Consider the following 22,586-nt stretch of genomic DNA (forward strand, 5'->3'; position numbering starts at 1 on the left):
GGAGGACTGGGCCAACAGAAATTTGATGAGGTACAACAAGGACAAGTGAAAAGTCCTGCACTGGGGACAGAAGAGTCCCAAGCACTGTTTCAGGCTGGGAAGTGACTGGCTAAGTAGCAGTGCAACAGAAAAGGACCTGGGGATTACAGTGGATGACAGGCTGCATATGAGTCAACAGTGTGCCCTTGTAGCCAAGAAGGCTAACAGCATATTGGGCTGCATTAGGAGAAGCATTTCCAGCGGATCTATAGAAGTTATTTTTCCCCTCTACTTAACACTGGTGAGACCACATCTGGAGTATTGTGTCCAATTCTGGGCCCCCCCAGTACAGAAAGAATGTGAACGCGTTGGTGAGGGTTCAACAGAGGGCAATGACAATGATTAGGAGCACGTGACCTGTGAGGAGAGGCTGAGAGGTTTGGGCTTATTTAGTTTGTGGAAGAGAAGACTGAGGGGCGATTTGATAGCAGCCTTCACTTTCTGAAAGAGGGCTCTAAAGAGGATGGAGAGAGACTGTTCTCAATGGTGACAGATGGCAGAACAAGCAGCAATGGTCTGAAGTTACAGACGGAGAGGTGCACATGGGATATTAGGAAAAACTATTTTACCAGGAGGGTGGTGAAGGACTGGGATGCATTACTGCGAGGGGTGGTGGAGTCTCTATCCCTGGAGGTTTTTAAGTCCTGGCTTGACAGAGTCGTGGCTGGGATGACTTAGTTCGGTTGATCCTGCTTTGGGCAGTGGGCTGGACGACCTCCTGAGATCCCTTCCAGTCCTTGAATTCTATGATAGGTTACAGACACTGCTAGCATGAGTCATCAGCAGAGTTGTCACCTGAGAGTTTTAGATCCACAGTGCTGAACAGTTAACTCTTCCAGCTGGTGGCCTTCGAAGGCTCTTCTCTTTCCAGTGAAGCAGCTCCTGGAGGGGATGTGTGAGCATCTTTGTTTTTTTTTTTTTTTTTTTTTTTTTTTAATAGATGACTAAGGAAGTTCTAGGTTAAAAAAGTGTTGAGTCTCAGTCCCAGCACAGAGTTTAGTTTTCTGGCCAGAGAAAGACTCCCAGGATGTATGTGAATTCAGAAAGAAGGTGGTCTGTTGTGATGGCTGGCCTGGAATGATCGCTTTTGTATTCAGACCACTCTAAAAGCTCATGCAGTCAATGAGAGTTAAAAATGCAACCCAGCCAAACAATTGACCAGACACTGCTCCCCTTTGTCAGGGGAGCACAAAGATATTGAGACATTTTTTAATGCAGTGGTTATTACCTGGACAGACTGTGCTGGCTTTGTTGGAGTTGTTCTGGTCTCCTATTGAAATCTATACTTTAGCACCCTCCACCCCTGCCACATTGTCACCCCTACCTTCTAAGAAGTGGATTTTGAACCCAATGGACCGTAACCACTCTGCAGCAGCTGAAACACAGTGCTTTGAGTTAATGCTTCATAACAGTTCCAGAGGAACCATTACAGGGGCTTGCATCAATTCATGGTCTGGAGCCATTAGGATTTTCAGATATTTTTGCATATTGAGAAGGAAAAAAAACTTTATGGAAAGTGAGAAAAAATACACAGTAGCTGATTTGCACGGGACCTGATCCTCAGCTGGCCTAAATCATCACAGCTTGATGGACATCAGTGCCATATCACACCAACTGAGGATATGGCTGCAATTATGTTAAAAACCAGAACTCCATAACTCTAAAGATCTTGGAGCATTCATGGATCCAAGGGCTTATTCTCTATGCAGCATTGTGCCAGTTTATGTTACAGTGTGATTTTAAAATCAATTTCAGCTAAACCAGTGGAAACGGCTCTGTGGAAGCTATTTTATTTCTATTAAACCAGGCTTACTTCACTTAAACTGAAATTGATTGGGAAAACATTTATTAAATTGAAATAAGATGCTGTTAAACTACAATAAGAATGTCAACACAGGGGATTGCAACTGTTTAACTAACCTGATTTAATAACGCTACTGCAAATTAGTATATAGATAAGGCCTGATTATCATATGTTCAGTCCTGTGTAGTCCTTCCATAAAACCAATGGAAATTTGGCCTGAGCAAAAGACTGCAGGATCATGACCAAGCTTTGGCATACATCTGGTGCCTAGTACTGTAGATTCCCAGTGTGTTTTTTAGATAGATAACTTGAATGTGCTGCAATTTACTGCACAGAGTATCTTTCAAGCAAGACCTTAAAAATGGATATCCAACTGCTCATGGTGCAAGTTAAATGTCTGGGTATAAGATCCTTGTCTAGCGTGTGCTGGTGTAGCTCCACTGAAATCTAGCCTAGGGATTTAGTGATGCATTGGATACAAATTGGCAGTTCTGATTTTGAATGTCATAGAATTTTGTCACTTTCCACCAGCTAAGAATCAGCTCCCACTCTAGGGCTCGTCTCAAAAGCCCTCTGGGTTTGCTCCAACATCCTTAGCTACGATATCCTCCTCTGACCCCATCTACCTTGTCTGCTAGATAGCTGCTTTATATCCCAGACTTGGTTGCATTTTAGTGGTGAATTATTCCCTGCTTTTGCAATCTTCTGGGATCAAATATGCTGCATGGATGTATGATACAAATAACAGGTTTTATGTATTTGTTGAAAAGAATTTCCTTGTGGAAACCTACCATGAAGTGAAACAACTAGTATTCCTGCTTTGATTTATCATAGCTAATTAGATGTGTGTGTGTGTGCTCACAGGTTAGAGTGCAAGGTATAACATATTATCAGATTTTACATATTAACTCCAACTTTCAGTCCATCCATACTGCACAGGGGCCATGTCTACACTAGCACAAATCTTCTAAATACCCATGCAAATGGCCATTTCAAAGATTACTAATGAGGTGCTGAAATGCATATTCAGTGCCTCATTAGCATGCCGCCATCTGTGGCCCTTCAAAACCATTGCGTTTCGCTGCCATGTGGCTTGTCCAGACGGAGGGTCCTTTTTTTTTTTTTTGAAGATTTGTGCTAGTGTAGACGTGGCCAGGTAGTGGATGAAGTGACACCATGTTGTTGCTGCCATTGATATTTCGGTAGCGTGTATCAGAGGGGTAGCCATGTTAGTCTGTGTCTTCAAAAACAAGGAGAAGTCCTCTGGCATCTTACAGACTAACAGATATATTGGAGGATGAGCTTTTCATGGGCAAAATTAGCTATGCATGTAGAGGTTCCAAGCAAGATCAGGGCACCCTTGTGCTAGATGCTGTACGTATCAAAGTACGATATGATCTCTTACCCGAAGAGCTTGCAGACTAAATATAGAAGATAGACATAGGGTGGTAAGAGAAGCCCAAGGAACTGAAGGGTTTTGCCCAAAGTAGATCAGTGGCAGACTTGGAAATAGAACTCTGGTCTCCTGATTCCGTGTCCATGCTGCTGGCTGCCCTAACATCACAAACTGGAGCACAGTTCAAAGCAAAATAAGCTTATAGAGCAAGTTTGAGCAAGTTTCATTTGGGAGCCTCAGAAAATCCTGTTGCAGCTCCATGAGCACAATAAACATGCATTTAAAAATGGGAAATAAGCATATTGTAACTTTTAGATTGCTCTTCTTTTTAATGGTTTCATACTTAGGCAAAAGAACCATAAATGTTTATAATAAAAACACACAGTGCAAACTCTTCTCAAGAGGAGTTCTATCCAATTCTAGTTCAAACCCTGTTCCCCAATCTGTCAGTTGGTATGCCATGTGTTCCAACAGGCTACATGTATTCATTCCCTTAACCTGCTGTGACATTGGCTTCTTAGTCTAATGTCTCATCATACAAGTTCTTTCTAATGACAATGCAACTCCCATTAGCTTCCCTTGATGTCTATTTGCTGTAACAGCTTCTAAATTATTTAAAATGCAAACATCTGGCTTAAATAAATGCAGAAAACATCCTGCAAATGTAGCATGTACTCCAAAACTTTGCTCCAAACTTTACCTTTAGATTTATGATTGGCCTACAATTTGGAAGAGGAAGGAGTGCCAAATTCATTGCATGCATTGACTACTCAATGCTCTAGGCATGTGGGGCTTAAAGTCTGAAAGTCAAGAACAGCCAAGAGAGGTTTTTTCTAATTTTATTTTTGCTAGGGAACAAATTGTGATAATGCAGAGGGGCAATAACATCTTATTTAAAGCCTTGAAACATGGAATATTTTAAATCAGTAAGATGAAAGAAAGCAGATGCAGGTGTATGTGTTTTATACAGTAGGTTGTGGATCTCCAAGAGGTAGAAAGGATTGGATTAAGCTGCTGCAAAGCCTTTCAAGGCAAGCAAACTAGACATTTTGCTCCAGAAATATGTCCAACTCTCACACTGCCAGGCCCTTGAATAGTCTAATATCTTGGCTTCTGCAACACAGGCTTATACACTGAGTTGTATCTGGCTCTATGATCTCAAATGGGGGAAGTCTATTAGGGGAGTCTGAGGTGAAAGAGGAATGCAGACCATAGTTGCTGCACTTGGAAACATCTGGAGCCCGCACACAGTCTCATTAGGCTAGCCATAAAGCTAAGCATTACTAAAGCTTTACCTTAATGAGGTTTTTAAAAAAAAAAGCCTCAACGACCACTTTAGGTTCTGACTGGGACCTTGGCGGCTATTAGCTGTGTAATGCTCCTTACAGGATAAAAAGAGCATTAACCACTGGGCTGTCTTGTGTGGCCAGTGGAAAGAAAGTTTGGCCAAAAAGGGTCTGGTCCCAGATTGTTCACATTCCTCAGCTTTCTGGAATTCTCATCAAAAGCTGTGTTCCAGGATTGGGCCCTTGGCCTTGAGAGGTGGAGACCCAGCAATCAGAAGCAAGGGTTTGGATCTGGTGTACTTCATGAGACTAGCCTGATGCACACAATAGGAGCGTCAGCTACTGATATGAATAAGTGGCAGGCTTAGAACCAGCACAAAGAAATGCCTCCTCCCACAGTTCGGAGTTTCCTGGGGGAAGCAGTCATGGTTCCCAACGTGGTGGCGAATAATCATACAACTGACCAAAGAAAAAAAGTTAAGTGCAGTGAATGCCAGGGTCAAATATGTACGGCTGCTGCAATGGTCACAAGAGGAGCAAACCAGTGGTTTCCCCGCCTACGCACCAGCCCCACAAAGCTACAGTCCTGCACCCATTGAGGTCAATAGCAGAGCTTCTGTTGGTTAAAGTGGCATAGAATCAGGCTCTAGACCAGTGTATTACACATACCTGCTAAAATGAGATTAATTGAACACTTTCAGGTATGAGTCGACCAGTCCAGGGGTCAGAAAGCCATTTCCTCCCCTCATTAACAGCCAAGTACAAGCAGCTAGTTACCGTCTATGTATCTAAATAGGAGAACAATTATTTCTTTAGCACTAGATATTATCTAGAGGAAGAATAGCTGACTTGCTGGGACCATAATCCTATAGCAAACTTTAAGACCAAGATATCAACACGGACTGGTGATTTTTTGAATGCATCAGTTTTGGGGTGCCCAATTTGACCCATCTTCAAGGGAGGTGCTTTTCAAAGGACAGGCACTCCGCACTGCCTGAAAATCCAGGCCCCATAAGATACCTCCAACTAGGCATTCTAACATCACAAGCCATTTCTGAAAATTTTGGCGTATGTCCTATGGATCTTTATAACATCGTTAGGCAGGACATATCCCTTGAAATCACTGATAGGCTGGAAACAAGCAAAATAAAATGTTCTTGAGCACCATCAGCATGTTGACTGAGCCAAACAAAGATGCAAAATTGAAGAAAGAGAAGAAAGTCTTTTTCACTCAAACTCTGGAAAAGCCTCTGAACTTCAGATGGTTTGTCCCAATCAGACTGCTGCCTTTTTTGACACCCGCCCATTGCCAAAGGAAAGAGTTCATGTGTGGTAGTGCCTTGCAGCAGGACCGGATTGGATCCCACTCAGCCTTCTGTCATAATAGCAGGAGCAGGTGGGAGTGGGATTAAGAATACTCTCATGCATGGTTTCAGTGTGTGATTTTATGAATGATTCTTCAAAAAGCTACTGTTTTGCCTGTGAAAATGCTGATATCTGGGCAAAAACATTAAAGCACAATGAAAGACAGCTTCAGAATATTTTTAGGCAGACCGAAAAAAAAAAATTAAGGCTGGACATTTTCTCTGAGTCCAAAGAGCCACAGATTTTGAGGGACACAGAAGAGATTTGAAATGCAATGCTAAACACTATCCTGGGCTTTATGCTACTTCTATGCCAGTAAAGATCGCGTCTACAGTCAGGGAACTGTGACATAGTAGGAAACCCAGAAAAATCAGTAATGGCCCAAGAGGTGGGGATGTTGAAATTTGTTCGTGGCCATGTTAGAACTGGAAAATATGCCAGGAAAGTCTCATTACTTTGCAACCAAAATGGACTCAAAGAAATATCAGTTGGCTTGAGAGTGGGCATTGGACTGGGCTGGTGCACTGAAGATCTGAGTTCTGTTTCTGACTCTGCCTTGAACTACCTGTGTGACTTGAGGCTAATGGCTCAGACCCAACTCAGGCCTAGTGTAACATTACTGGTATGAAAACCCAGGATTGGGTCCATGTTCCTGGTATTTGTTTTGGTTTGAAGTCCTTACCTATAATCTTTCTCACCCATTGAGACAGATGTGTCAAAGAGAAAGATTTCATATTTCTATTTATTTTCTATTTATATTCTATTTATTTTTGTATTCTATTTATTTTACTCTTCTTGAGTCCAAGAACACATTCAGTGACCGTGGAGAAGCTTAGTATATGGAGGCCATCTAAAATGAATATAGCAGAGGCTAGTTACAGGAACTGATCCTCTAGGGGCATGGTCTAGCTCCAAGGTGACGTGGGACAGTGTGTTGCTTTGATGCCCTCTCTCTGTCTGTCGGATGGCGAGGGTTCAGTGTGGGTGTGGGTGTAATTTAGAACTTGGGGATAACCTCTCTTCTCCTTAACTGATTTGGTCTTGATTTGGAGGCTAAATACAATCTGAGCATAGAAGGTTTGTGTATACACACATCTTCTCTGAGTGGGGAAGGGACTTGAGAAGTGCCAGACACCTTAGGCAAGGTTTGGAAAAGTGGCGAGTGATGTTGGGTGCCCATCTTGAGACACCAGCTCCTGCTGTCTGCACTGCTATTTTTAGGGCCCTCACGTGAGCCGCACTCCTCCAAGTCTGGGCTTGGAGGCTTGTTTCTGTGGGCTGTGTGGACATACTCAAAGTGGGCTGATGGATAGAATATGTGGAGCACCCGTTGTCTGGAACTCAGCCCCTTTTCTGCATCCTCAGTTGGTCGTTTTTCCGTGTCCTGGAGCCTCATGTCCCTTTCCTAACAAACGTAACTGTTGGTATGAGAGTGGTTGATACCAGTTATTTGTTCTTGTGTGCTTGGGGGTGGGGGAGACTACTGAAATCCACTCCCTTTCCCAAGTTCTCTGTTTGCTGATTCTAAATGTTTCAGTTACTTCTCTGAAAGGGAGTGCGTTTTCCCCAATCTCTTCTGTGTGTGTCACATCCTGAATTCCTGGTTCTGAGTGAGTTAAGGACAAAGTGAAAAGTAAATAAAGCCTTACGTGCTGACCCTGCATTGTTGTAAGCTTGCATGCTAAATATACCACAAAACTTTACCTATGCTCAGTCCACAGGTTTTCTTTTTTCATCTCTCCCCCTTTTCTGTGTAGTTAAATCACTTGTGGAGATCTCAATACCTGGTCTCCTTTATGCATTAGGGAGTCAGGAATTGATACTGTGCCACATTACTGAGTGATATAATTGCACGTTTTTTGGAACACTTTAACGCAATTGTTTGTTGGAGACTGAGCTCTTCAGCATTAAAGCGAAACCCTTCATTTTAATCATTACTGAATGGATCCAGTACTAATGACACTTAATCGTTTCACTAGAATGATCTCCGTTGGTTTTGGCAGCTGAAATGAAAACAATTCCAAATACCATCAAAGGAGCTTACCCTCACGCAGCATGTACAGGGACAGTGTTTTGATATACAAGGGCATGTTAATATCATATCTCCTAATGCTACATACGGTTCTGTAATCCTTTCTCGTCTCAGTCTATGATCTCAGAAGGTAGAAGCCTAAGGAAGAGAATGTAGAGACAAAGAGCACATCAGGCTCTGCCCCTGAAAATAACGGCCTAAATGTTTGCTTCATCTGTATACCTATATTAATCCTGACTTCTCTGTATCTTGTCCGCTCATTTGAATTTGTATGCAACATCAAACATACCTTTTCACATATGTTCTTTCCAGATTTTTTTTAACAGTTACTTAGCAGTTTATAGAAGGAAGTGAATGATCTCATCAAGCTGCTTAGAAATTAAAAAAAAATCTGTGCTTATTAATTATGCAGGATTAGTCTAATTATAATTCAGCAAATTAATTAGCGACAGAAGGTGTTCTGAAACATTGGAGTACATTTGCATGTTAAATGGAGAGGCTAGTCTGTAATATATGTAAATTTATGCATGGCTTCATAGTTTAATTTAAAAATTTGCAGCTGCATATGGTATGGGAGCAGGTGAAAAGTCAGTTTTAGTTTAATGATGCTAACAAACATTGGATGCTGTCCTGTCTTAGGGAAGGAATGCACCCTTATCTGCCAATCTATAAATCTGTCATAGGAATATAAAGTTACACCAATGATCACAAGGTCACCATTGAGTAGACCCATAAGGACAATAGGTGTAAAACTACAAACTGAATAGACCTTGGAGGAGAATGGGGAAAAACATATATGGATCCAAGGTGCTTGGGTGTCAGTCTGCTTCCTTAGCAAATGAATGCTTATTTATTCTCCACAACAACACTTTAGGGACATGCAATGCGCTTGACTTCATAGATGAGCGAGAGCCTTCGTCTGAGTGATATCCACGCTGGCAGTTGTAAAATAGGTGTCTAACCTTGATTCTATCTCCCAACATTCATGCCTGCCCAATGTTCCCATCTCTTGGAGTCCTGGGAAGGTTATTACCAAGTGCTGAATGAATGGCAGGATAGAGTGTTTTTTATGCTACGTCCGCTACCATCTGGCAGCAAGAGTAAAAACCAGTGGACCAATCAGCAGCAAAAAGACTCTTGGTGTAATTGGTGTTCACAGTTCAGCCTAGCATGGATTGTTTGTGTGAAGTCTCCCTAGGTAAAGTCACTGGGTTACATGGGTGTCGTATAACTTGATTTTGCATTTTCTAAGCAATAGTCTGTGCACGGGAGAAAATGAATGGCGACCAAATTCTGCTCTTGTTTATACCTCATGCACATCTTTTTGTAGCTAATGAGGTTTGCAAAAATATAACTAGGAGACAGCACTCCAAACAGCTGTACAAGTGTAGCTAGCTACCAGGGTAAAACACCGCAGATGAAGGCCTGGGTGTTACCAAGCATTTAGAGCACTTTAGGCATTGACATTGGTGTAACTGATCTTGTGTAGTACAAGGTGTGGATGTCATGGAGAAGAATTCAGTGTGGTGTCTGAAATCCTGCTCAGAGTTACAGAAATTGCGCTGCTGATTATCCTTTGTGAGGAAGTGGTGAAGGCACAGAAAAGGGTTTGAAAGACACTCATGTAATGCACAGCTTGAGTACAAAGTTGTTGTATGACCTTGGGCAAGTCACTTGAATCTCTGTGTGCCTCAATTCCCCATCTGTAAAATGGGAATAATAATCCTCCCTCCTTCCTTTGTCTGCTTTGTCTCTTTGGACTGTGCATTCTTTTATGATGAGATTACCTAGCATGGTTGGCACCTATAGGTACTATTGTACAACAAATAATAATATTTTAACCTCCCTTTCCAACAAGCTGCCAGCCCAATCCCATTTTTATTGACTTCCTGGGTACTAATTTCTGATTATGTTAATTCATTTGGTTTTGAGCCAAATGGTGTAAATAATCGGGCTCTTACGCTATCTGTAAGATCTCAGCCATTGTTGGGTAAGTTACTGGAAAGTTTTAGAGCAGAAGAAAAACCCAAAGGAAAAAGGGAAACTGCTAATATTGCAAAAAGCCCTCGAAAGGCTTTTTGGGAGAACAATTGCAATTACAAACACGCTGTTAGTTTTGTTGCGTTTCATTTTCAATTCGAGCCCATAGAGTTCAATTATTATTTTCATTAACGGTGTCAGATTTTCATCAGAGTGCAAAAACCAAGGAGGTTTTCCTTGGAGAGTCCCTCTCCTAGCGAGTGTTGCCATGCCAGAGACCTGCACGCGGCTCGGCGAAGCGCCTGTGTGAGTCAAAGGCAAAGATCACTCAGACCGTCCCAATTTCTTGAAGATGAGATTGTTTTGCAAGACATTACAAGTGATTTGTTTAGCAAATGGGCAAGAATGGGAGCCCAGCGTTTATAGGTCTGTGGTGGTCTTCTGGCAGTGGAACATAATCTATTTCAGAGAGAACATTCACATCTAAAGCAAATGGTGTGCAAAGTACATGTTAATAAACACAGCATTTACTGATATGTTTGAGTGACACCTTGCAGCTATATATTTGCTGATTGTTAGTTTGGAACTTAAATGAGCTCCTACAGCCCCCTCCAGGCACTGGTCAGCAAGTAATGTTGTGGTTTACTCCGGAGAGAGGCGGGTCGTGTGAGGAGGAGTAGGTTTGTGCATATGGAATTGCACTGCAATGTATTCAGTTTCCAGGGCTCCACGCACTCTTTGGATAAAACACATAGCCTCTCTGTAAGGTGGGGGTATCTTTGGGGATCTGTGCTGCAAGACTAAGGGACAAGGAGGGATTTGGAGGAGGGAGCTGTAACTCTGCGGCAGAGAGGCGGTGGCTCTGTCAGTTGTGATTGGCATTGAGAGAATCATGAAACCAGAAGGAAACAAAGGCGGCCCTGAGGAGAGGTGAGTGGAGCCAAATGAAAGCAGGGTGTTAGGGAATGGAAGAGCTTCAGATCTGGGAAGAAGGGCTCTGAGGCCTGAGCTGAGATCAGCCTAGCTACGTCGGTCGGGGGGGTGAATGTGGTGTAGCTGACCTCACCACCAGGATAGACCCTGTGTGTGTGTGTGTTGGGTGTGGGGGAGGAGAGGATATATTTATTACAGTGACAGCAAACCCCCTTCCCTCTGTCCTCCAGAGCCAAAATTGCTGTGGTGTGGATGTGCCCTTTGTCTAAAATGGGGAAATGTGTAGACGAATCTGGGATTCAAGAGTGTGGAGGATGGTTCCCACGTGTGTGAGATCAGAGCCTCTGGGACCCACGCAGTATCTCCTGCAGAGCGGGCTCCCTCTGATGTCACCAGGAGCCCTGCACTCAGCCCTTGCTCAGACTCTATGCCAATGACGTAGGGCTGGTGGAGAGCAGAAGTGGAGCTGCAGTTTGTTGCCCCTGTCAGTGGGGCTGACGGCCACCGGGGCCCTGCTCTGCTTCCCTGCCAGGGGTGAGGCACTGGGGCTCCCCTTCCTTCCCTTCCTCCCTCAGAGCTGGAGCGCAAGGGCCCCTATGAAACACCAGGCCTTGTGCGACTGCCTGTGTCCCCCTGCTCACTCCCCGCCACCATGCCACGCCTGGCCCTGGCAACAAAAGCACCGTGGCTTGGAGCAGTAGATTTTTGTCTGATGTGAGTGACATGCCCCCAGTTGCCCAAAGGAAGGGTGGGGGGACTGGAGAATGAAACTGCAACATACATGCTTTGGAAAATCTCTGTTATGCAGCTGAGGTCTCTGCTGCCCATGCAAAAACAGAGGCATGGTCCAGTACTCTGAGCACAGATCTGGGACCCAGACCCACGTGGCTTCTATTCCCTACTACACCAACAGCGGATCCTGCAATAAATTTGGGCAAGCTATTCAGCCTACATGAGTAGGTCGCCGCAGCTGTAAACCAGGGGTAGCAGCTAGTGCACTGGAATGCTGTGAAGAGAAATTCACTGATGTTTGTGCACTATTATGCAAATGCTAAGGGATATTAGTGTAGTGCCTTTCGGTACTTACACCAGTATAGTGCACGTATAGTTACTGTTGTAGAGTGTCTCATCTCCTATTGCCTGTAAGTGCTGAAAAAGTGGGTGATCTTCTGACTGACTCCCTAATAATGCTGACACTGAGCAGAATGACTCCAGCAAGTCATGTGTAGATTATACAGAAAATACTGATTTTGAGATATACCTCATAATGGTGATATCCGATAAGTGCAATTAACCTATTTTAAGTTCCTTCTTAAAACGTGCAAGACCTTAATCCATCCCAAAGCAGGACATGCAGAATAAATCCTTTGTCCTTTGTGTTGTAACGTGGGGTAAGGTTATGTGGCACGCTGATCTCAGATCCTGCTGTTCCAAGACACACATGGGTGACTTAAGAGATGGTTGAGACCGTGTACTCAGAATTTCCTTGCGTTGGTGAAGCTGGAGTTAAGCCCTTTATGTTATGATACGTCTGATGTGGTTCTCACTGTGTTTAATATTCAGATAATTGCTTTAGAATCAGGCTATTCAAAACAGCAGCAAACTTTTTCTTTTAACTTTATTCTCTGACTTTTGGGTAAGACTTCAATTTCTGGAAGCAGTCAGTCACCCTCTCACTATCTCCAGTTACATGATGGCATCACCGGGTTTGCTGACTAACATAAAGTAGGCACATTCTCTTGCGAGAAAGTTAGTGCAGCTGAGTCCGAGTTCCACTGCAAGCCAAATAAACTCAGTTTGTCTCTGTGTTTGCTTTACAAGTGCTTTCTTTTTCTTTTTTAATGCCCAAGAGAGCCACTTACAAGGATGAAATCACATATGTGGAGTTCTCATGATGCTTCACCTCTGAAACAGCTGCACTCTTTCAATCAGGCTGTAAAATGGAGAGTGGCACCAGGACTGAGAGACCAGAGTTCTAGTCTCATCTCTTCAGCAGACTTGCCATGGGGTAGGGAGCAATATGCATGCACGCGCACACAGGCACGCGCGCACACACACCTCAGAACTGGAAGGGGCCTCTGGAGGTCATCGAGTCCAGTCCCCTGCCCTCTTGGCAGGACCAAGCAGCAGCCCTTTTGTTGGTTTGTTTGTTTTTTAATCTGTTTGCCCGAGATCCCTTATGTCCCTCTCAAGGATTGACCTCACAACCCTGGGTATAGCAGGCCAATGCTCAAACCACTTCCTTTCCCCCTTCTGAGTCCCACTTTTCTCATCTGTAAAGCGGTGGTGCCCCCCCATCTTGGCTGCACCTCAAAAGGGTGGCAGTAACAGCAGCTTTATAAAACACTTTGGAAGCCCCAGGATGGGGCAATAAAAACATGACATGTCCCTACTCTGTTCTGTGGCACCAACTGGAAAGACTAACAAGTCCCAAATCTTGTGGAGCTTTATAACTGATTTAAAAAAATATAAATGTCCTTTAGCTACCTGTGGGATTGCTCTTTGGTACCTCAATCCAGTAGCCACTGAGTCATGTCAAGGCTGCTACGAATACACGTGGGCTTTCAATCAGACTCTTCTCCATCACCGGACATGAGCGGCGGGAGATGTAGGAAGGATAAATGTCCACTCCTACACACACTGCCATCACTGCCATGTTGCGTAGAGTCATTGCCATTGAAACATGAGCACGTGCCCTGGTAGGATTAGGCGGGTGAGTAATGGAACAGACCTGTCAGACTGAGTCTCACCCTTGGCAAACATCAGAGAGGAGCAACAGAGGCAAGAATTCTCCCTGCTTAATGTGTCTGCTGGATAGGGTCCTAAATACAAGGAGATAGCAAAGTATTTGGGACCTGAAACTTAAAGGGGAATGGGGGCAGGGACATTGTTTTTAAATGCCAGGGAAACTTAGAATGTGGCCTCTCTCCATGAATCAGAATCCTGTTGAAGTCATTGTGAGTCTTTGGATCAGGCACCAGTGTTACCCTCTGCATGTGTGTCTGCAGTCAGGTCTGGTTTCCAGTCATCCCCAGAGTGCTCCATAATTCTGCTGCACCTCTTTCTCACACTCATTGCTGCGACCCCCCCTGACCTTTTTGCTCTGCCTTCTGTCCCTGCCTCTTTTGCTCCCTCTCCCAATGGCATCTCTTCCCTCCATGTCTTCTCGTGCATGTCTGAATGGCCTCTCAAGTTAATCATTGCCGATGATCACAGCTCAATGTCGGGATGGCGGTCGGTTTCTAGTGGAATGCTCCAAGGTTCAGTTCTGGGTCCTGTTCTGTTCAACACATTTTTCAGTGACCTGGATGAGGGGTTGGATTGCACCCTCAGCAAGTTTGCAGATGACACTAAGCTGGGGGGAAAGGTAGATACGCTGGAGGGTAAGAATATAGGACTTGGACATATTGAAAGACTGGGCTGCAAGAAATCTGATGAGGTTCAATAAGGACAAGTGCAGAGTCCTGCACTTGGGCCGGAAGAATCCCAAGCACTGTTACAGGCTGGGGTCCAAATGTCTCAGTAGTAGTTTTGCAGAAAAGGACCTGGGAGTTGTAGTGGACGAGAAGCTGGACATGAGTCAATAGTGTGCTGTTGTAGCCAAGAAGGCTAATGGCATATGAGGTTGCATCAAGACGAGCGTTGCCAGTAGATCCAGAGAAGTGATTACTCCTCTTTATTTGGCTTTGATGAGGCCGCATCTGGAGTACTGTGTCCAGTTCTGGGTTCCCAATTATAGGATGGATGTGGATACACTGGAGAGGGTCTAGCGGAGGGTGACCGAAATAATTAGGGGGCTGGAGCATATGACCTATGAAGAAAGGTTGAGGGAATTGGGACTGTTTAGTCTGCAGAAGAGAAGACTGAGGGGGGACTTGATAACAGCCTTCAACTTACTGAAGGGAGGTTGCAAAGAGGCTGTAGATAGGCTGTTCACAGTGGTCACGGATGGCAGAACACGGAACAATGGTCTCAAGTTGCGGTTGGGAAGGTCCAGGTTAAACATTAGGAAAAACTTTTTCACTAGGAGGGTGGTGAAGCATTGGAATGGTCTACCCAGGGAAGTAGTGGAGTCTCCATCCATGGAGGTCATAGAATCATAGAACAATAGAGCTGGAAGAGACCTAAAAAAGCCATTGAGTCCAGCTCCCTGCTCTAAGCAGGACCAAACCCATCAGATCAGCCCAGCCAGGGGTTTGTTGAGGCAAGACTTAAACACCTTGAGACAGCCCTGGCTCGGCTGATCTGAGGGGTTTGGCCCTGCTTAGAGCAGGGGGCTGGACTCAATGGCTTTTTTAGGTCTCTTCCAGCTCTATCGTTCTATGATTGCTAAGTGCCCTCTCTGCTTCCACTGGCTGCTAAGGTCCTGCCTGGTCCTCAGTGCCCCAAGCTGTAACATCTAGATGTTACAGTCCTTTATTTCCTCGGCTGTATTACTTGGGCCATTAAGCTGTAGGCTGGCGAGGTTGTGTGTCCTCTGAGATTAATGGCAGCTGATGGAGATCAGCACCTCAGAGGGTCAGAACTTCAGCTGAGAAGCATTTTGTAGAGGGGAGCTGATTTCACTGGAGTTTTTAAAGTAGTTACATTTCTCAGTAGTATTACACTAATGCTATAGCATCCAATAGTCCATAGTGGCTACTGCTTCAGAACTGGTTAGACATGACTATAATGACTACTGATATAATGACTAGCTACATTAGTCTGAAAATATGTTTATTGTTCAAGCCAGCTAGCCACACTTCACTGGCCAAACAGCCACATGTGGCTAGTGGCTAGCATGCTGGACACCACTGGTTCATGCTTGGATGAGCCAGCCCTTTAAAATCTGTATATATCTCTACCTCCATTCACTAAGGAGAAGCCTCTGCTCTCAGTTACAGCTGTGAAATGGAGGGATAGGCAGATTAATACATTCTAAGGCCAGATGGGTCCTGGCCTCTTCCTTTTATAGCACAGGCTATTAAGTGACTTGCCCAAGTCACACAATATGTCTGTGGCCAGCCTGAGAACAGAAACTGAGTCTCCGGACTGCTAGTCCAATGCCCTGTCAGTAGACCAGTCTTTGTTTCTGCATGCGGAGCCTCATAGAGGTACAACTCTTTACCAATAATTGGTGAGAGCAGAAACAGATTTTTGGTAGTTTGTGCAGGGTCTTCCAATCTCTGCTTGTGAATAGAAGAACAATATGAAGAGGAACCAAAAAGATTTTAAAAAAATGGTGGCCCAAAACTTCTCTTAATTACCCGCATTAAAATACCCAAGTGTCCTGTAGCTCTGATAGATATTTAGTGGAAGTCATTTCAAGTTAGCTTGCCTGTTCCTCAGTGCCTCAAATGTTGTTCTACAGTACGAGTGAGTCATATCTCTCACTTCTTGGCTGGAAATTGAATAGTCTGCTAAACCCATAGCTAGCATGGAGGAACAAAGCCCAGCTAAGAAATAAGGTCAGTTTTTTATTTTTATGCATGTGTGGGCTAAGTGCAAAAAGTTGCTAAAAGTTCTAATTTAAAAAAAATTAATAAAGCCCCCTCTGTAATTCTCCTGTTACCCCTAAATCAACTTCAGTCCAAGGGACACCTTGCCTCCTCTTTGTTTCCCCCACCAGAAAAGTCCATTTTTATTGTAATACCTCAATAAATATTAATGCCTTTCCCAGATGCAACCATTTAAAATATATATGTATATATATAATGACAGGCTGAGTACTTTATACGGGTGCCCAGTTGCAGTTAAAATGGATTGGAAAATATCTGAAAGGAGAGAATGAGTGACCTGATTCAACTGTAGGAAAGACGAAAATTCCTCTGTGCATGTGTATAAATAAGTCTAAAACTGCAGGGGAAACATTAAGCACATGAGTAGCTCCACTGGGCTCTAATGAAAATAAAAATGCCATAAGCCACCATGTAGACAATGGCAGATGGATACAAGAATGCTAAAGCATCAAAGCCCAGGCCAAGATTTGCAAGAGTGACACTAATGATTTTGGGGCCCCAGGTTCTGACACTTTAAAGGAGCCTGATTTTCACAGGGTGGGGGCTCAGCACTTCTGGAAAGTGAGGCCCCTTTAAAATGTCTTGGGTTGGGGATTAACTGTTATTGGGTATCTTGGGGCAAATCCCCGAAGCCTCAGTGTACTGGGGTGTTGAGTGGGCTGCATCTCAAAGAGATGAAGGAGACAGGAGGGCTCCTGACAACTTGAAGGCAGGGACAAGGCCTGAGGAGCAGTGAATGGTCATGGTTTAGGTCGACAGATGGTGGCTCAGACTTCAGTGGAGTTTTGCAGATTGACACCGGGTGAGGATCTGGTGCCAAACATTTTGGATTTGGTTCCCTTCCTAGTTTATAGGAGGCTCTGCTTGGGTTGAATGTGTGTGGATCATGGCGCTCTGTGAGCTGAGCACTTGAGCGACCACCCAGGAGAGATGGAGATGCCGCCCAGCTGATGAGCAGAGCACCCGCACCTGGCAGCGTGTGTTTCTGTTGGCGGTGCACATCTGCACTTCCCTTGCTGTACATAAACAATATTTACTCCTCACAGGGACAGAAAAAAAAATTAGAGGGAACGCTGAGGTGGAGCTAGGGGAAGAGAAATGGGACAAAAATTGAAGGTGGAAATCATTTTCCTGATTAATTTAACACTTGTTTTGGTCTGCATGTTACCCACTAACTGGTCACACTTCTCAAGATTTTGTTTGCAATTTCTCTCTGAATAGTTAGTTCATGGTTTGTTGGCTGACGGTTTCGTACGTTTGTTTGGGGTAGTTGCTTGTTTGGTTCACATGGCATTATTTGTTTTCCCTACTTGGGTGACCTAAGCTTCCTAAACAGGAAGGGTCCCTTTAGCTATCTGCAGCTTATCTGAGAGCATTTGTAATGGTCTGAATGCAACAAAAACATGTTTGGAAGTGAGAGCATTTCTGGCTTGAACTCGCAAAGTATCCCATGCACTATTCTGCACAACGGTTTCCCTTGCTGGAAACAGGGTTGCTAATACAATTTTTCTCACCGAAAGAATCAGATTGATGAATCTCACCCAAAGGAATCAGCAGGACTTATTTGCAAGAATATTAGTGAATATGTTTTTGCTGCATTCACTCAGCTCTGCTGGTAAGACATGAAGTTTTGTATGATTTTTGGTTCTATGTACAGTCAAGTGACTAGGGCTCTGTTCATAGAAGTTGCCCTCTGATAACAGAGCATTGATCCATCTTTCACTGCTGAACTTGAATACCAAAGTGGAAAGAGACTGCAGTATGGTCACTGTGCTTTTACCTTTATCTACATTGCACAAAGAACCAAGAAGGATCTACATTTGTAAGCAGGGGGAAAGCTAGCAGCAAATGATGGGGATGAAATAATAGTTTTCCTGTGTTAAGTGTATAAGAAAAAGGGTCAGAAAAGGTTCATCCTGGTTTAAAAATAATGGAAACATTTAGCGCAATGGATCCCCATGGGAGGGTTCTTTTGCTGGGGATCCATGTTTCTGGCCTCTTTTTTTATTTTGGAGGGGGCGAATTGCAGTTTTTCTGAGACGCACACAAAGAAATCAGATTTTTAAGTACAATTTTGTGTGTGTGGGGGGAGTGAGTGTTTGAGAGGTGTAAAGAAAGTAAGGTGAGAAAGCAAAGTTGATTTCTGGTTTATTATTATTATTATTATTATTATTATTATTATTATTTTGTTGTTGGTAAACCCTGGAAAATATACATCTTTCTCCTTTAAAGTTCTAATTCAAGGCATGAATGTGTGAGTTCTGAAGGGACTTTGGGACTGCGGTAAAAAATCGTTGTCATAGTAACAGAAAGGGAAATAGGCCTAGCTCACCTGGGACTTTAACTTACTGCAAAAGCTGATTTTTTTTTTTTTAAGAAAAGCACTCAGCACACGAAAATGAAATAAAATAAATAAATAAATAAATAGTTCACTGTATATACCATGCCAAGTCTTAAACTAGTTAAAGTCTCTTTCCGATACTAATACTTCCTCCCTCCCTCCTTCTCATAAGTCTACACAAATTTTCTTGCCCCAGTTAAGCCTATTTTGTTCTCCGAATATAAATGTGGTGGTAGAACAGAATCACAGAAGTTGTTCACATCCACAATGGAGGACATGTTAAATATTTCTTGTGTGTGTTACACCGGGATTGTGATACCCTGGGGGGGGGGTATTTTTTTATCCAAAAAGTGCAAATGTTTGCAAACCATTGCTAGCCCCTTACGCTCCTGAAATTCACGAGTCTTATCAGTGCAGACGTTATTAGACAGATGGATTCGCTTATTCACATGGAAGAGTTTTCATACTCTAGGGCCTGTTGAGAAACAGCTCTCTAGTGATAGGATGTCAAGATTGTGCAAAATCCAAGCAATGTGGTTCATAAATGTTTGGCAATTTCTGCACAGAATGTTGGAGAAGCAGCTTACAAGAATTGCAAAGCATGAGGGATCAGTATATTGGATAGAAAAAAAACTCTGATATGTACACAACCTCATATGTATAGCTACTCTAAATCGTCACCTATATTCTTCATTAGCTCTGCTATATTCCCTTGTCTTCTGTTTTTGCAACCCTCTCTCATACTGTTATGTAAGAGAATAATTTGGACTGTCAACAGTTCTGTTTACTTTTAATAAAAACTTAGTAACTAAAAGGGCACTGTTCACATGTAACCTGGTTTTTTTGTTTTGTTTTGTTTTGGGGGGGTTGGTTTTTCTGTTTTTGTTTTTTGTTTTTGGTTATTGTTTTGTTTATTTTAATGAGCACAAAGTAGCTTCAATCCTTTTACCTGCCCTGGAATTGCCCTGCCCATTTTTGTGATTCTTGTAATAGCATTATCCTTTGATATTGGTGCACAAAAGCAGCAAGCAGCTGACACAAGAAATAAGGGAAACTAGTTAAATGCAAAGGGCAGTCCAATCCCCAGTGCAAGGACGTTATTAAAAACAGAATGCTGGATTCTTAGTGGATAGAAAGTGATGCAACTTTATGGAGCGAGGCTGACTTGCATCAATTAAAGGACAAGCCCAAAAGTGATATTTAATTTCCTATTTCATTTACAATCACATTAGATATCAATTATAAATGACAATTACAGAGAGAAATGGGATTTATTTTTAACTAACTTGGACAATTTTTTTATATTCATGTACATCACTATAATGCACCAGCTTATTAATGCAAAGCAGGTAAATAACACTAGATGCTAGTTTCTTGTTAACAGAAGTGACCTGATCCTCTCTCTTTGCAGATTCTTCTTGAAATTTTTCCTCAAGTGCAATCAGAATTGTTTGAAAACAGCAGGGAACCCCAGAGACATGAGACGTTTCCAGGTAAGTGTGAGGAGACTCGACATTAAGTAAGTTGTCTGCTTTCCTTTCTTTCCTTTTTTCACTGATATTGCTCATAATAAACAAGGTGACAGTAAATGATATACCCCTTCAGATATTGTTAAAGATTTTCTTCATTTGCTGCATTTAAGCCTTTTTTCCTCCCACTTCCCTGAATCCCCAAGGGGGGGCAATGTATTGTACCAACCAGTGGTGGATATTTGATTTGACACCCTCGAGCAAAGCACTCACACCCACAGCAGGGATCGTGTTTGTGATACTTAGATGCCTCAGAATTTTTCAAAGTAGCTCTGTACATGGTACACAAGCAAGCCCCCCTCTTATTCCCCACTCCCCCTTGCTTTTTAACTCTTGCCTACCCTCCCTTTCTGCCTCTTTAAAAACAGCAGCCAAAAGAGTCATGGTCACTTTAAGATCTCGCACAGCAAAGCAACAAGACCCATGGGACAATGGCCCAGCTGCTTTGCAGAGAAATCTGCCACTGGTTTCATCATAGCTGTCGCTGATGTATTGAGAATACCAGCTAATAAAAACACCGAGGGAGGTGAAGTGTGTCAGGTTGCAAACGCTGGTGAGGAGAAAGCAGACAGTCTCTCCTCTCTCACCCCTAATCTTTTGAGCGACTAGATTTCATAAATAAATGTTGCACCTGTAACTCACCCCCTCACAGAAATTAAAACCATTTCTAAGGCTCCCAGGCAAGACCTCAGAGCACTTTTCGTGGTTAGAAAAGTGACATTCTAGAGGTCACTGGAGAAATGTGATCTGAAAAAATGCCTCCTCAGCGTACCACGTGCAGAGAGACAGTGTGGTCTAGCCATGAGGTTATTTAATTACAAGTCAGGAGAGCCCGATTCTGTGCCCAGCTCTGCGAGTGACCCTCTGTGTGACTCTGAGCAAGTCAGTCCACATTTCTGTGCCTCAGCTTTGCCCCGTGGGTGGGCATAATGCAACTCAGTGACCTCTTTGCACCTGGTGACTCCAATTCAGGAAAGTCCTTAGGCACGTGCTCAAGTAACAGGTAGTCCTGTGGCACCTTTGAGACTAACAACTTTATTAGGTCACGAGCTTTCCTGGGTAAAACCCACTTCATGCTCAAGTGTTTTTCTGAATTGGGCCCTTTGAGCACTAAGGATGCAAAGGACTATCTAAGTAAGGGAAGCTAATGTTTACTATTGATATTGCCATTACATTGGTTCCTTTCATCATCTGTTCTGTTGGCAGAGACAGAGGATCAGCTTGGTAGGGAAAGCTTAATTGGCTGGCGAGAGGCAGGACTTAAAGTTATGAGAACTGGATTTTATTGTTGACTCTGCCACAGACTTCCTGTGTACTCCTTTGAGCAAAGTGTGCCTCAGTTTCCCCATTTGTAAAACGGAGACCATGTTTCAGTTTTAGGAGGCTTAGTTTATTGACTTTAGGATCTAGCTATTGCAGCAGTGAGCTTAAAGCAATGTCTAACATACACAGAAAGCCAGTATGGGATGGTTACTCCAGAGGGTGGTTGGTACTGCCATAAGTACAGGGAATGGGACTGTACTTGATGACCTCTTGAGGTTCCTTTCAGATATATGGTCCCGTGGGTGGGAGAGAATGAGCCGGACTCTCTCTGACTCGTGTGTCAACAAAAACGTTTTGAGCCAAGCTGCTGTGCTGTAGACTCTTTGCAGGGACGACATGGTCTAGTTGGGAAAGCTGACCCTGTCTGCAGGAGCAAAGATAGGACTGCAAGACCTGCATTCGTGGGCCAGACTCCTAGCTGGGCATTTCACCTGCTGTGTAGCCTCGGCCAGGTCCCAGTAACTGTTCTGGGCCTCAGTCTCCCCATTGATACAATATGAATTAAACATGCCTTCTTATAAGACATGTTGTAGGATTAGTTAAGGGTTCACTCCTGCAGTTCTTACATGAATAATTGTATTGATGTATTGGGGGTGCTTGTATGAGTAAGGACTGCAGGACTGGATGCTCGGTGTGTGTGAAGTGCTGTAAAGATGAAGGGGCAAGTAGAAAAGAATGGGAATTGCTAGTTACCAAGCATTTTAAAAATCCAGACACTAGTGTAGGCACCTCAAATGAAAGTGGCTGGGTTCTGAACTCCTGGACAAACAGAATCATAGAAGACAAGTGTTGGAAGAGACCTCAGGAGGTCATCCCGTCCAACCCCCCTGCTCAAAGCAGGGCCAACCCCAACTAAATGAGTAATATGGCATGCAGGGAGCCACATAAGTACTAACTGTTCCCACTGCTGATGTACAATGGCTGTCATCATGAAAGACTTCATGAGCCAAAACTTATCGCTATGGCTCGCTGAAAGTTTTTCATGAAAATATTTTTTGGACAGGAAATGGCTTTGTTTGACAAAATAGAAATTTTCACAAAAAGGATTATTGTCGCAAAT

General features: G+C 43.5%; 1 protein-coding gene across 1 annotated transcript in view; it reads left to right on the forward strand.

The window, feature by feature from the left end:
• The window catches only part of EBF2 (EBF transcription factor 2), a 177,961-nt gene that overhangs the window by 104,947 nt on the left and 50,428 nt on the right, over window positions 1–22,586 (forward strand). The window contains exon 7 of the mRNA XM_074981653.1: window positions 20,086–20,167. Coding sequence (XP_074837754.1) covers window positions 20,086–20,167 — 82 coding nt within the window. The remainder of the gene's footprint in view (window positions 1–20,085; window positions 20,168–22,586) is intronic.

The sequence above is a fragment of the Carettochelys insculpta genome, chromosome 31, assembly GCF_033958435.1.
Source record: "Carettochelys insculpta isolate YL-2023 chromosome 31, ASM3395843v1, whole genome shotgun sequence".
NCBI lineage: Eukaryota > Metazoa > Chordata > Testudines > Carettochelyidae > Carettochelys > Carettochelys insculpta.